General features: G+C 42.5%; 1 protein-coding gene across 1 annotated transcript in view; it reads right to left on the bottom strand.

The window, feature by feature from the left end:
• Positions 1 to 14,495, bottom strand: part of Tmc2 (transmembrane channel like 2) — a 63,745-nt gene that overhangs the window by 28,327 nt on the left and 20,923 nt on the right. Inside the window, exons 5-7 of the mRNA XM_021194720.1 lie at positions 4,702 to 4,783; positions 4,243 to 4,349; positions 1,589 to 1,687 (exon numbers count right to left, since the gene is read on the bottom strand). Coding sequence (XP_021050379.1) covers positions 1,589 to 1,687; positions 4,243 to 4,349; positions 4,702 to 4,783 — 288 coding nt within the window. The remainder of the gene's footprint in view (positions 1 to 1,588; positions 1,688 to 4,242; positions 4,350 to 4,701; positions 4,784 to 14,495) is intronic.

Below are 14,495 nucleotides of genomic sequence, written 5' to 3'. Positions count from 1 at the left end.
TGCCAGGCGGACACCCCTCCTCGGTCGGGGAGGCAAGGTGTTGGGTGCTGTATCAGCCTGCGGACAGCCGCCAGGCGAACACCCCTCCTGGGCAGAAGAGGCGCAGGACGATCTGGTCCAGCTGCGGGTCCCCTCTCCAGCCTGCTCTATCCCCGGCAGTGCAGCGGAGCAAAGATGGCTCCGATAACCAGGTTCTTAAGTGACTAGTAATCATTTCTCTGCTTCTAGACTATGGAGGCAATATATATGTGGAGGCCAGAAATAAACAAGGGTTTGTGGACTTTTGTAACATTTCAAAATGATCCCAGACAACTGTGTATGTGTATGTGTATTCCTGAATCCAGACATGTGCACATGTGTGTGTGTGTATTTGTGTGTGTGTGTGTGTATGTATGTATGTGTGTGTGTGTCTTTGTGGCTATACATGTGCCATGGAACACACATGCCACACAACACATGTGGAGGTCAGAGGACAACCTATGGGAATCAGTTCTCGCTTATGATATGGGTTTAGGGAAAAAACCCAGGTATTCAGTCTCACTGGCGGGCATGCCTACCCTCTGAGCTGTTTCATCTGTTCCTGTTTTATTCATTTGACTTTTAGGTGTACTTGGCTTTAGTAGTGAGTAGATTTTATATTAGTTAGGAATAGCATTAATTTAGATTTTAGTACTTTTAAATATTTCTTTGCTGAATACAACATAAAGAATTGTTCTTGAATGAATTCCATTTGCTTTTGGTAGGTAAGAGATTTCAGCAGGGATTTCTGGGTAAGAAAAAGTGAAGACAATCCCTGGCAGCAACGTAGCTGGCGACTTGGGAAATTACTGCAACTTGTTACTCATTTCTGAGACTCAAGTTTGACTCTAAAGCTGGAGGATGCCAGCCCAGGACATTGTAGGCAACATTGTTGCCAGGCAACATGACCCTCAGGAAGCCTTTGAAGCTACAGATGAGAGGTATGGAGGGCTGGGAAGGAAATTCCAGTAATAGGTCCATCAGCAGGGATGAGGCACTGCAGTGCTGTGTGTACAGAGATGTCCTTGACTTCGTAATATGGTACACTGACTTGTGAGGCCTTAGACTAACAGTCTGAGGCACACAGGGTTCTTTTGTAAACCCATTGGCTTTAACTCCCTTGGGAATGAGAAGCAAGGGTTAACTGAAGGAGGAGAGGGGCATGTTCCAGCTGCATTTTACAAAGTTCACTCTGGCAGCAGAGAAAATGGAGGTGTAACCATCATCTATACACAAGGCAAGGTATCCTGACCCCAACCCTGATCAAATAAGCACAGCATAGACAAAGGGGTGGGAAAGCATTTTGTTTAATAAGGGTTCTATCTGAAGGCAGTATCGCTTTTCAACAACTTGATGTAATACATTACCAACTTACCAGTAGGATGTTTTCCTAGGATGCCTGAGTGAAGTAGAGGAGAAGGAAATCTCTTGGAGCAGTGAGGCGGGGTACCCAGGAACTCACTCCAGTTTGCTGTCACTCATTCTGAGGGGGCTGAAGTTTGACTTTGAGAGTGAAGGACACCAGCTTTATAATGGCTTAATGGAGGTGTGTTGACACCATGGTTCATACCTCAAAATCCCAAAGGACAGAGAAGTCCATGGCTCTTTCTTCCTCAGCTCGAGGCACCGTCTTTCTGGGTATACTTCCATAGGGCATGCCCATCAGCACCTCCAGTGGGGACAGATGACAGAGAAAATGTGAACGGTAACTGTAAGTATATTTAATAAATCCCGTGTCCTTCTGTGAGGTGAGCCTCACTTATACCCTTATAAGAAATATCAGAATTGGATCAAATTTACATACTGACTTAGGATGGATTGGCTTTTGTTTGTTTGTTTGTTTGTTTGTTTCTTTTTTTTTTTTGAGACAGGGTTTCTCTGTATAGCCCTGGCTGTCCTAGAACTCACTTTGTAGACCAGGCTGGCCTTGAACTCAGAAATCTGCCTGCCTCTGCCTCCCAAGTGCTGGGATTAAAGGCGTGNGCCACCACGCCCGGCCTGGATTGGCTTTTCAAGAATTTTTTATTTGTGTATCCATCCATGTGTGTGCATGCATGCATACATCTCTGTCTGTCTGTCTGTCTGTCTGTCTGTCTGTCTGTCTGTCTGTCTGTGTTTGTCTGTGTCTGTCTGTCTGTGTCTCTATGTCTATGTTGTGAACCACCTGGCTTGACAGAACACCAGTCTTCTTGAAGAACAGTAGATGCTCTAACAGTGGAGCCATCCCTCCAGACCAAAGACTGGCTTTTAAAAAATATGAGATTAATTTTTTTTGACCATTGAACTTTACATTGCTTCTAATGGAAATCTCCTAGACTATTAATTTTTGCTAGTTATTTTATAGATTTATTGTTCTTGTGTCAACATTTTTGGGTGTATTATAAGTCAGATAGTAAGAGTGTAGAGATTTGTTGGCAATGTTTATCTATTTAATGACTGTAACCATCTTCACATAGTCTTTTATATAAAGTTGAACACTTTTTTGGTAGAATACATATATTTGGGGGCTTCTGCAGTAATATTATTTGTAGACAAATTGTGTTTTTAGTACAAAATATACAAACTATTCAATTTTTTGACCCTTTGGATAAAGTAGAAATTTCAAAAGAAAAAAAAAGTGGACAAATGCTGAAAATAAAGACACATGACACGGTCCTCAGCTTTTGTAGCCTTGGGATTTCACTATACTCCCTCTGCTGGTTAATTTACATGGTCATGCTTTCAGGTTTGTCTCTCTCTCCCCACCCCCCCCCTGGGTCCTGGCTAGTTTAGAACTTGCAATGCTCCTCCTGCCTTTGCCTCCCCAGTGCTGATGTTACAGGTATGTGTCACCCAGTATGTGTCACCTGGTATGTGTCACCTGGTATGTGTTACCTAAGCTCTGTGGTTCCTTATTTATTTATTATTATTTTTTTTATTTTAATTTTTACTGTTATTGGGAAATATTTTACACCTAAAGTAGCATATACAATACCTAAGTATAGTCAGTCATAATAATGAAACTTAACAACTTTTTGCCCAGCTATTATCTAGCTTTTTTTTTTTAAAGATTTATTTATTTATTATATGTAAGTACACTGTAGCTGTCTTCAGACACTCCAGAAGAGGGTGTCAGATCTTGTTATGGATGGTTATGAGCCACCATGTGGTTGCTGGGATTTGAACTCTGGATCTTTGGAAGAGCAGTTGGGTGGGTGCTGTTACCCACTGAGCCATCTCACCAGCCCTCATCTAGCTTTTAAAATGTCCACAAAATTGGGTCTGGGGAGTTGGCTTCCTACAAGTGCTTGCTATGTAAGCAGAGGACCTGAGTCAGAGTCCCCAGCACCCGTGCAGGGAACCTCAGTGTGTGTGTGTGTGTGTGTGTGTGTGTGTGTGTGTGTGTGTGAAGGGTGGGGAGCAGGGAGGAGGATCACTAGGCTTGCTGGCCATCGACCTAACTCCAGGTTCACCAAGAGAACCTGTCTGCGTTTGCATGTTTGCTCATTTAGTCAGATTCTCTCTCTATAGCCATGGCTGGTCTGCATCTCTCTCTATAGCCATGGCTGGTCTGCATCTCTCTATAGCCATGACTTGTCTACAGCTTGAAACAGACCAGGCTGGCTTTGAACACATAGAGATCTGCCTGCCTCTGTCTTCCAAGAGCTAGGATCAAAGGTATGCACCACTGTGTCTAGTTGGCAGAGTCTGTGGAAATCTTGTATCTTCTTTCTCCCCTGCACATGTACACAAGCACACATACATGTGCACACATGTGCTCATAAAACACACCATACCCCTGATACACTAAAAACAAAAGCAACATGACTCAGTAAATCTCCATAATTGTACCCTCTTCCACCTCAAGAGAGAGCTTGTCTCCTAACCATTTATCTGCCTTTTCTTACAATTTATTTACCTTTTGCTTAGTTTTGCCTGCTTCTCTTTTTCCCCAGGGTAAAAGAAAAAATATCCAAAATATTAATTTTTCACTCATTTTAAGTACAAATGAAAGGCAGAGCTGCATACTCATAATAAAGGCATTGAGAGGAATGAGGCAGGGGGATTATGAATTTGAGGGTAGTCTGGAATACATAGCAATATATTTTCTAAAAACAGGTTTTGGTTTTTAAAGAATGACAGATTATAGCAAAAAAAAATGAGTATCTGGAAAGTATATGTGAAGACACTGGCTGTAGTAAAGCCCCGTCAACACTATCTGAAGACAGGGAATTCTGTTCTTACCTCTGGGATGATGACAAGACCAAATATTAAGCCAAAAAGAACGAGGTTAACGCCATACATCCATCGGAGAAAGATGAAGTAAGATGCCACAGAAGAACCGAAGTGACCTGGGAGGGAAGAGATGGCTCAGTGAATCATGTCAGCGAAGAAGAAACCAGCGCTGCCCGCATGACTGTGGCTTTCATGTCAGTCCGTCAAATAAACACCCAGGGCTCCATTTTCTTATTGCAGAGAGACAATCTGATACTCTGTGGGGTAACTGAGCCACCTGAGCTCTCCCCAGAAAGGGAGGAATCTGGATTTGAATCTACTTCCTATATTCATCCAACGCTCACCTTTCCTGATGCAACAGAATCTATGCAGTGATCTAACCAGAAGGCTGAGTACTTTCAGGTTTCAAGCCTTGGGAGACTTCTTTGAGGAAACCAGTTAAAAACAGAGACACCAAAATATACTGACTTTCAATGTCCTTGATCTTCATTTCCCAGGGAATACATTGAGTCTTGAAATTATCAAAGTCCCTCTTAAACTTGACCCATTTCTGAAATGAAACAAATAAAACCAAGTCACCAACATGTTGACTTTAAACACATAGTCAGGGTGTGGAGGATGCTGAGGGGAGTAGGGCAGTGCTTGTGTGTGTGTGTGTGTGTGTGTGTGTGTGTGTGTATCTGGTGTACATGTTGAAGTATGGAGCAGAGAAGGGAATGGGGCACCGACACTGAGGACAGGAAAACCGGCTCCAGCAGGGAGGATGCCAAGAGAGGTAGGGCAATGGCAAGCGGGGTGTATGGGAACAGGACACATTTGCAGAAGTCAGGGCTATGGCATACTGTATGTCTATAGTATGGAAGGCAATCCATATTTGGACATTTTGATATGAATTTTAAAGTTCTGTGTACATTTTTTGGGTCATCTGATACAACTTTCTTCATGTTAAAACAAAAATCAAGGAAAAAAACCTCCCAAGGCACTCATATCTGGCAGCAGGCCAAGAGCCTCAGCTTGCTGAAAGTGTTGCTAAGCTGCACCGAGAGACCTTGGTTCAAGTTTGCTCCTCCTTTCCCTGGGTGAATCACTCGCCTTGCTGGGTTGAAGAGAGTAAAGAAAAAGTTCCTCTCACAGAGACTAACCACCAACCAAAGAGCATGCAGGGGGTGAACATAGATTGAAAGAATGCTACACAAAATCAAGCAAGAACCCATTTGTGAAAAAATTAACAAACTTCTGCTGGGATATGGCTCTGTAGTTAAGAGCATATACTGCTCTTGCAGATGATCATAATTCAGTTGCCAGCACCCACATCAGGTGGCTCACAACTGTCTCTAACTCCAGCTCCAGGAGGATCTGACACCCAATTTCTTGCCTCCTTGGGCATATACATATACATAAAAACAAAGGCATATCATTAAAAATAAATAAGCAGATAAATAGATTATTACTTATTTATTTATTTTAATGTACATTGGTATTTTGTCTGTATGAATGTCTGTGTGAGGGTGTGAGGGACAGATGTGAGCTGCTATGTAGGTACTGGGTATAAAACTGGGGTCCTCTTGAAGAGCAGCCAATGCTCTTAACTGCTGAGCCATCTCTTTAATCTGTGATGCTGTCTTTTAAGTTTAGCCTTTCTTTGAGTTACTAGTAGTAATTTAAGAATCAAGCTGGATGTTGTGGTGCATATTGTGTCAAGAGCCATCATAGGACAAGCTATATAGCAGGTGATCTTCCTGAGATGGTCTGCCTCAGATTATAATAATCCACAACAGATTTGCTCCCATTGGCATGGCCCAGAAGAAAATAATTTTAGTAAAGATTCTTGCTATTAATATGCTTTTCATATTAAACATATATGTCAGTCACTAAGTATTAGCCCATCCTTTTGAACAGATCTCTGCAGATCTACAAAGATTTACTGTCTTGTGTAATGCTACAGGTGATAGACAAATAGATGACTTCTTAATTCTTTATGATGATCCTATAAGAATTCCTAAAATTATATCAGTATTTATTAAGCTTTTTTATAGTGGGACGGCTATTAGGTCCTCTCTGCTAAACAAAACTGCAATGACAATTCTGATAGTCTTTAGTGTCATGAGTTAATTGCTTCTGAGATTGCAAGCAGACATCTACTACTCAGAGCACATTCCAAAAGGTTGTAAAGCCATTAACCAAAGGTCATAAAAAGAGAACTGATGATTTAATATAAGTACTAGGACAAAAGATAAAATATTGACTGGATTTACCTATACAAAACTTCACTAGTAACTTAGTTATGGTTTTTAACTCTCCATGAATCTGGGAGCTGTGACAGGTGATGCATGTTTGGCTAGATAATTACTTCTAATGGATATGCATGTAAACATTCACTGTTATAGACTTTATATTCAAGTTATGATTTGAATTTATGTGTAAACTTGTAATGAACTTTTTACCATGTGATCATGTATTCTGAAAGATGTATAAGTGCTGAGGACAAAGAGTGGAGGGAGAATTTTTCCTTATCCCCCTTTTTCATTTATTCTGTTTGATGTGTTAGAATATTGGCTTACATCTAAACAGCACACCAGGCCAAAGCAGTTCCACTCATAAGAGGTTTATTGGGAGAGAGAGGGACAAGGTGGCAGCAAAAAGAGAAGAGAGGAAGAGAGAGAAAGAGAGTTAAGGGGGACCTTTATTTATATATGGGTGATGATGTAATACAGGTAAAGGTGAGAGGTGAGTGAAGTGGCTTCTGGGAATATGGTGGCTGTTGCCTTGGCAACAGGTCTGTGGGTCTTGCCTATGAGATGTCACGGGTTTCAGAGATCCTGATATCAACACTGTTTTCCCCCTTTTTCTTAGAGAGGGAACTTTTTACAACTCAGAAATAAGATCACTTTTCAAGGTGTCCTTTTTCTTCTTGCAACTTCAACTAGCAGGATTAAAGTCAGAGCTGGGCAGTTTCTGCTGAGATAGAATAAAGGCTACATTAACCTAATTCTGAACTGTTAAACTACAGGTGTTAATCACCTAAGCCAGAGGCTTTTAACCCTCAGAATGAACAAGAAAGTTTTTTTTTTTTTAGGATATTTTATAAGTTATTATCAGCATTTAGTACAGTTAGAGAGCTAAAATGTCTGGAGACCATCAATCTTTAAAGACACACCAGAGTCCAACTCTGTCACAAGGCTCTGGGCACGTTTGTTTTGGTTTTTGATTTTCTTTCTCTCTCTCTCTCTCTCTCTCTCTCTCTCTCTCTCTCTCTCTTTCTTTTGAGACAAAGTGTAGCTTTGGTTGACCTGGAAATCCTCTGTAGACAAGGCTGGTCTTGAACTTACAGAGAGCCTCTTGCCTCAGTCTTCTGAGTGCTAGGATTAAAGGCATATGCCACTACTGCCTGGCTACCTATATTATTAAATGTTGCAGTGTACCAAATCAATATAAAAAACAGTGATATATTTGTATATTAAAATGTATTCTCAGTGAAAGAAGTTAGGAAAAATACCTGATTCAAAGTAACTCTGAGAATATTAAGTATGTAGAAATATAGCTAATCAAAGAAGAGAAAGACCTCTGTAAAGAACATAGAAAGGACCCAGATACAAACCTAGCATAGCAGCAGCCATGTAATCTATGACGAAGGTGCCACAGACAGAGAGGAATGAAACTGTATCTCCTCTCTCACAGCAATCAATGCCAGATGGATCAAAGACCTCAATGTAGGGCCCAAGACGCTGAAACTGCAGTGAGAAGTAGGGACAGCATTTCAAGGCATAGCTAAGGGATTCTGCTACCCCTGCTACTGAGGAAGCAATGCCAACAACAGACAGATCAGCCCGCGAGAGATTAAAAATCTTCACAGCAGATGAAACAAGTCATCAAGGGAAGAGACACCATAGCATTGAGAGCATCTTTGCCAGTCTGACAGAAATGAATCACTAGGATAGAGAAAGAACTGCAACGCGGGGCAATGAGAAATCAAACAGCTCAACAGAAAAATGGACTGTCTGGGTGTGGCGGTGCATGTCTTCAATCCCAGTACCTGGGAGACAGACAGAAGATCTTTTGAGTTTGAGATCTCCCAGTTCTATGTATCAAGTTCTAGGAGGACTACATAGAGAGACTTTGTCTTAATCAATCAGCCAATCATTGACTAATGAAATGAACAGAGAATTTTCAAAAGATGGAGCACAAGTGACCAATAAAATGTCCAACTGAGTTCACTAACCATCAGAGAATTGCAAATTCTCTATATTTTGATTTCATGTTACCTCAGTCAGAACAGCAGTCATTAAGAAAACAAGTGACAATGAATGCTGCTGAGGATGAGCAAGGGGAAGCCGTGTGCAGGTCCTGACTGTGAGCTAATCTGGGAGCTATGGAAACCCATAGACAGGGTTCTCACGAAAGTAATCTACTGTATCACTTCTGGGTATCTACTCAACAGACTTTAAGTGAATGTATCATAGAGGTCCTTGGACATCCATGTTTAGTGTAGCTCTGTTCACAACAGTAAAGTCACAGGCTCAAGCTAAGTGTCCAAGAACAGAGGGATGAATAAAGAAGATGTGGACAATGTGCACAATGGAAGTGTTTTCCAGCACAATTAACAAGTGTTTGGTGATAATCATACTGTTAGGCCAGTTTCAGAAAGACAGATACAGCACTTCTCTATGTGTGTTTGCTGGATTGTTATATGGATATGTACAATCATTTTATATATATATACATATATATATATATATATATACATATATACACACACACACACATAACACATACACTGGTGTGTATATGTACATGTGTTTATACATATACAAATACATATGCACACAGACACACAGACACACACATATGAGACATGAAAGTAGAAGTGAACTTATTTAGAGAAAGAGGATTAACGGGACAGGGTAGAGTTGAGAAAGGGGCAGGGAAGGGGACGTGTGCTCAATGTACAATATATATTTGCATAAAATGTCCTTATGTAACAATTGGACATGCATTGAATATATACAATACAAATTTTAAAAATAAAACAAAAACCTCTAAAACAAAAAGGGCAAAAATAAAACTGCAGGGGCCAGTGATGTGGCTCAGTCTGTAAATTATTGCCTAGTATTGTTGTTTGAATGTGACTGTTGCCCACAGGTTTGCCTGTTTGAATATAGGGTCCTCAGGCAGTGTGAGGGGAGGTTGTAGAACCCTTAGGGGGTGAGGCCTCTCTGGAGAAAGTAGGTCAGTGGGGTTAGGCCCTGAGGCTTCATAGCTAAGCCCTTCCTCTTGCTTATTCTGATTCCTGATCAAGGGTGTGAGTGGACTGGCTGTTTCAAGTTCCCATCACTGGGCTTCCCTGACACGCTGAACTGTGTTGAGTTACTGTGAACTGAAATAAAACTTCTGGCTTATGATGCTTTTGTGAGAGTATTTCACTACAGCAACGGGAAAATAAACTGAAACATGTCGGTTCATGTCTGTAATCTCAGCATTCTGGAAATGGAGGCAGGAAGAACAGAGTTCAAGACCAGCCTGGGCGACATGAAACACTGGCTCAAACCAACCAATCAACCGACCAACTGACCAACTGACCAACCAACTAGCCAGTGAGCCAGCCAACGCCAGCCAGCCAACCAACCAACCAACCAACCAAACAAACAAAAAACAAACAAAAAACAAAAAGTGAAACCAAAATCCATCACAGAGAATTGTGAGCTCAGAAGTGTTGAGAAGAGATCCCAAGATCCATAGTCTTTAAATTTTTTTCTTAAAATTAATTTTTATTTTTTTGTATTATGTGTTTTGTTTGCATGTATGTAAGCACAACACATGTATGCTGTATCTACAGAGGCCAGAAGAGGGTCTCAGATCCCCATAGAGTTGGGAGTCACCTGATGTGGGAACTGGGACCTGAAGCTGGGTCCTCCTTAACAGCAGTAAGTACTCTTAGTGACTGAACCATCTCTCTAGCTCACACTGGGATTCTTTTGTAAAATGTTATTTGTGAAGGAAATGGCATTTTCCCTTGTACAGCTAGTAGAAGATGGGAAGAAATCAGATAGGCTTCCAGACCCGATTTCCCAGATAGGACTTGATCATATGCTGCTCAACTGGTCACTACACGAACAAGGACACGACCTGTCAGAAGACGGAGATGGTTGCAAAGATGGGTCTGTAAGCAATACCCTGCTTGGTAAGATGGCAGTATCTGGAGGGATGTAGGGACACTCGATGACCGATACAGGTTGCTGCAGCCCTCCTGCTGCTTCATCCACCTTCCCAAGTTCTGATTCTGTACTCATCCCTAAGCTTATTTGCCATCCTTGTAGGTCTGCCCACACAGGGCCCTTGATGCTCATCTGGGCTGAGTGTATTTTGGCCTTAATTTCTCAAATAACTAAACCAATCAAACAACAAAAACCAGGCCAACAGCAACAAGCAAAATAGTGCTGATATGGACGTCAAGTTTTCTGGTTCTTGTATCAGTAATTATTTCTCATGTAAATTAGCAGTACAACATCTGGACTTCTATAACAATCTTATAAACTTAGCTTCTGGAGTTACAGCCTATTGCTGAGTCCTTTGGCAACCACTGGATAATCCCTCAAGGCTTTGAGTATCTTGTACTGAAAATGCTCTGGAGTCAGGCAGAGGCAGAGAAAGAAGCTAGGCATTGAAGCGCATACACACACACACGCACACACACACACACACACACACAGATAACACTCATGAGTACAGACACATACATACAAAAATTCAGAGTAGAGGTCAGTATCATGGCTCAGGGGCAAAGGTGCCTGTCACCAAGCCTGATAACCTCAATTCCTTCCCCAGAGACCCACACAGAAGAAAAGCATAGCTCTTTCAAGTTGTCCTCTGTTCTTCATAGGTACACTGTGTGCACTCCCCCTCTCCCTCTCAAAACTCCCACAGACAGATAAATAAATGAATGCAAAGAAGATTTAAAATTCAGATCTACTTTAAAAAGCTCCCGGAAAGGCCACAAAAAATGCCATAAAAGCAAATGTATTTATGTATGAAGTTAAGGATAATCTATAGTGAATGATGGTTGTCTCAATAATAAAAAGAAGTTTTCATAGCCAAAATGGGAAGGTATTTAATACAATTCTACTATTTATTTTCAATAAAACAAAAATCTTATTCAACTATAAATACAGGATAGTTTTTGACTATGAGAAAGTTTACTTCAGGCTAATGTTTATAAATTTTGTGCAAATGCCAGCAAGATTCTGCTGAAGGGACCCTGATATAGCGGCCTCTTGTGAGGCTATGCCAGTGCCTGGCAAACACAGAAGTGGATGCTCACAGTCAGCTATTGGATGAAACACAGGGCCCCCAATGGAGGAGCTAGAGAAAGTACCCAAGGAGTTGTAGGGGGCTGCAACCCTGTAGGTGCAACAACAATATGAACTAACCAGTACCCCCAGAGCTCGTGTCTCTAGCTGCATATGTAGCAGAAGATGGCCTAATCGGCCATCATTGGGAAGAGAGGCCCCTTGGTCTTGTAAACTTTATATGACTGAGCACGGGGGAAGGCCAGGGCCAACTAGTGTGAGTGGTGGGTAGGGGAGCAGAGGCGGGGGTGGGGTATAGGGAACTTTCAGGATAGCATTTGAAATGTAAATAAAGAAAATAATAATAAATAAATTAAAAAAAACTTTGTGCAAGACAATGAAATTATTCTCATTAAAGTGATAAGCAGACATAGAGACCTATTTTGAACATTGTCAATGGAAACTTCTGGAGAACCATGAAGCTGCACTTCCAGGTAGGAATGATGTATCCTTCTTAGAGGAATTGAACAGAAATGCCTTTCCCTTCAGAGCCGGCTAGTTTTATGTCAACTGTCAACTTGACACAAACTAAAGTTATCTGAGAGGAGGGAATATTAGAACTGGGATAATGCCTCAATAAGATCAGGCTGCAGGCAAGCCTCTAGGGCATTTTCTTAATTAGTGATTCACGTGGGAGAGCCCAGCCCATTGGAGGCGGTGCCACCCCTGCCGCTGGTCCTGGGAACTATAAGAAAGCAGACTTAGTAAGCCACTAAGAACAAGCCTCATATCTTCCATGGCCCCTGCATCAGCTCCTGTCTTCATATACCAACCCAGTCTGAGTTCCCGCCTTAGTTTCCCTCAGTGGGCTGTGACTTAAGATTTGTAAGCCAAGCAAACCCTTGCATGGCGTTTCGTCACAGCAATGGTAATCCTAACTAAGACAGAAATTGGTAGTAGGATCATGGAGTGTTACTGTAGCAGGTCTGACTATGTCATTTTGAGGAGGATTGTGGAAGGACTTTGGAATTTTGGTATAGAAAGGCCATTGAGTGTTGAAAGCTTGGTGAGGTGTGGAACCTGGGAAGTGTGTTGAAAGAGGCCTGGCTTGTGAAGCTTCAGGGGGATGTTTGAGAGTCACTTAAAGCCTCATCATCACAGGTGGATCAAGAGAGGGTACTGGGTGGGGGAGGGGATGAAGAGGAGTATGGGCATGGCCATCAGGTGGGGGGTGAGGGGGAACGGAGAGGGCTGGGAGTGAGAATGGAAATCGATGGGGGCATCTCTGGGACCTGGGATGGGGAGGCTATGGAAAGTCTATGGGGGTGATGCTAGCTGAGATTATTAGCAGCGGGGGATGTGGAGACTGAAGTGGCCACCTCTTGTAGCCAGGCAGGACTTCCAGTGGAACGAGAGGGACATCAACCCATAACCCACCCACAAAATCTTCAACCCAAAATTTGTCTTGTCTACAAGATGTACAGGGATAAAGATGGACCAGGGACTGAGGGAACTGCTGACCAATGACTGGCCCAACATGAGGTACATCCCATGGGAGAGAGCCAACTCCTGACATTCATTATTGATGATACTCTGCATGCTTGCAGACAGGAGCCTAGCATAACTGCCCTCTGAGAGGAGACATCCAGCAGTGGATGAAAAGAGCAGAGACACACAGTCAAACATCAGGTGGTGCTCAGGGAGCCTTGTGGAAGAGTGGGGGGTAGAATTGAGGGAGCCAGAGGCATCAAGGACACCACAAGAAAACCTGGGCCCATGGGAGCTCACATAGACTGAACTACTAACCAAAGAGCATGCAGGGGCTGGACCTAGCCCCTCCCCAACATTTGTAGCAGATGTGCAGCTTGGTCTTCATGTGGGTCCCCTAACAATAGTGGGGACTGTTTCTGAATTTGCTGCCTGCCATTGGATCCCCTTCCCCTACTTGGGATATCTACTTGGGCCTCAGTGGGAGAGGAGGTAATTAGTCCTTCGGTATCAGATGTCCCAGGGTGGGGGGGTGGTACTCAAGGGGTGCTTCCCCTTCTCTGATGAGAAGGGGACGGGGTAATAGGGGAGGCATTTGTAAAGATGTGACTGGGAGGAGAGAAGGGAGGGGGCTGCAATTGGGATATAATATGAATAAAAAATTATGGAAAGAAAAAATAAAGACTCAGTTGGGGTCATTGCATATTTTGAATTAGGAATTTGTGGTTCTGGTTGGCTGGGGCTGAGGAGTCAGCCATGATTAACAAAAGACCAGCACCACTGAAATAAAACCTTTGCTTTACAAAGACAATTGATCATGGTTAGCTGGAGCTGAGGGATTGATGAGTGGTCATTAAGAGACCAGCATCACTGAGGTAAAAGCTGGAGAACGGCTCCTCAGAGTTAGTACATAGAAGCTGTTTCAGAGTCGGCTATGGTTGTACCTTGTGCTGGTGCCTGAACTTTGGTAGTATAAAAGTCTGCCAGCTGGTGTTGGTATTGAAGCCGTGAAGGGTGATGGACAGCTGCTGAGGCTTGGCACTGTGTGACAGAGCTAGTCCCTGAGGAGAGGCCGTTGGTAAAAGAGAGCTGTGGCTGGGCTGCTGTGGTGGAGCTGACTGAGTTTAAGAGACAAGCTGTGGGGGCTGCAGAGGGAGGGGCCCGAGCAGGGACCCAAGCCCCCAGGAGGATCCAAGAGAACCTTGTGTGGATCCCAGGCCATGGACAGGGATTATTTACACAGTTGAAGTGTGGTTTTGCTTCAGATTGTGACTGTTCCTGCCTTGGTTCTTCTCTCTTGAAGTAACAAAGCATTTAACTTTATGATTTTACAGGCGCCCACAGTTGAGAGACTTTGAACTTTTAAAGAGATTTTAGATATTAAAAGAGATTGGATTTATTTATTTATTTATTTATTTATTTATTTATTTATTTATTTATTATATGTAAGTACACTGTAGCTGTCTTCAGACACTCCAGAAGAGGGCATCA

Source organism: Mus pahari, chromosome 3, assembly GCF_900095145.1.
Source record: "Mus pahari chromosome 3, PAHARI_EIJ_v1.1, whole genome shotgun sequence".
Taxonomy (NCBI): Eukaryota; Metazoa; Chordata; class Mammalia; order Rodentia; family Muridae; genus Mus; species Mus pahari.
This window is presented reverse-complemented; position numbering and strand designations above follow the sequence as displayed.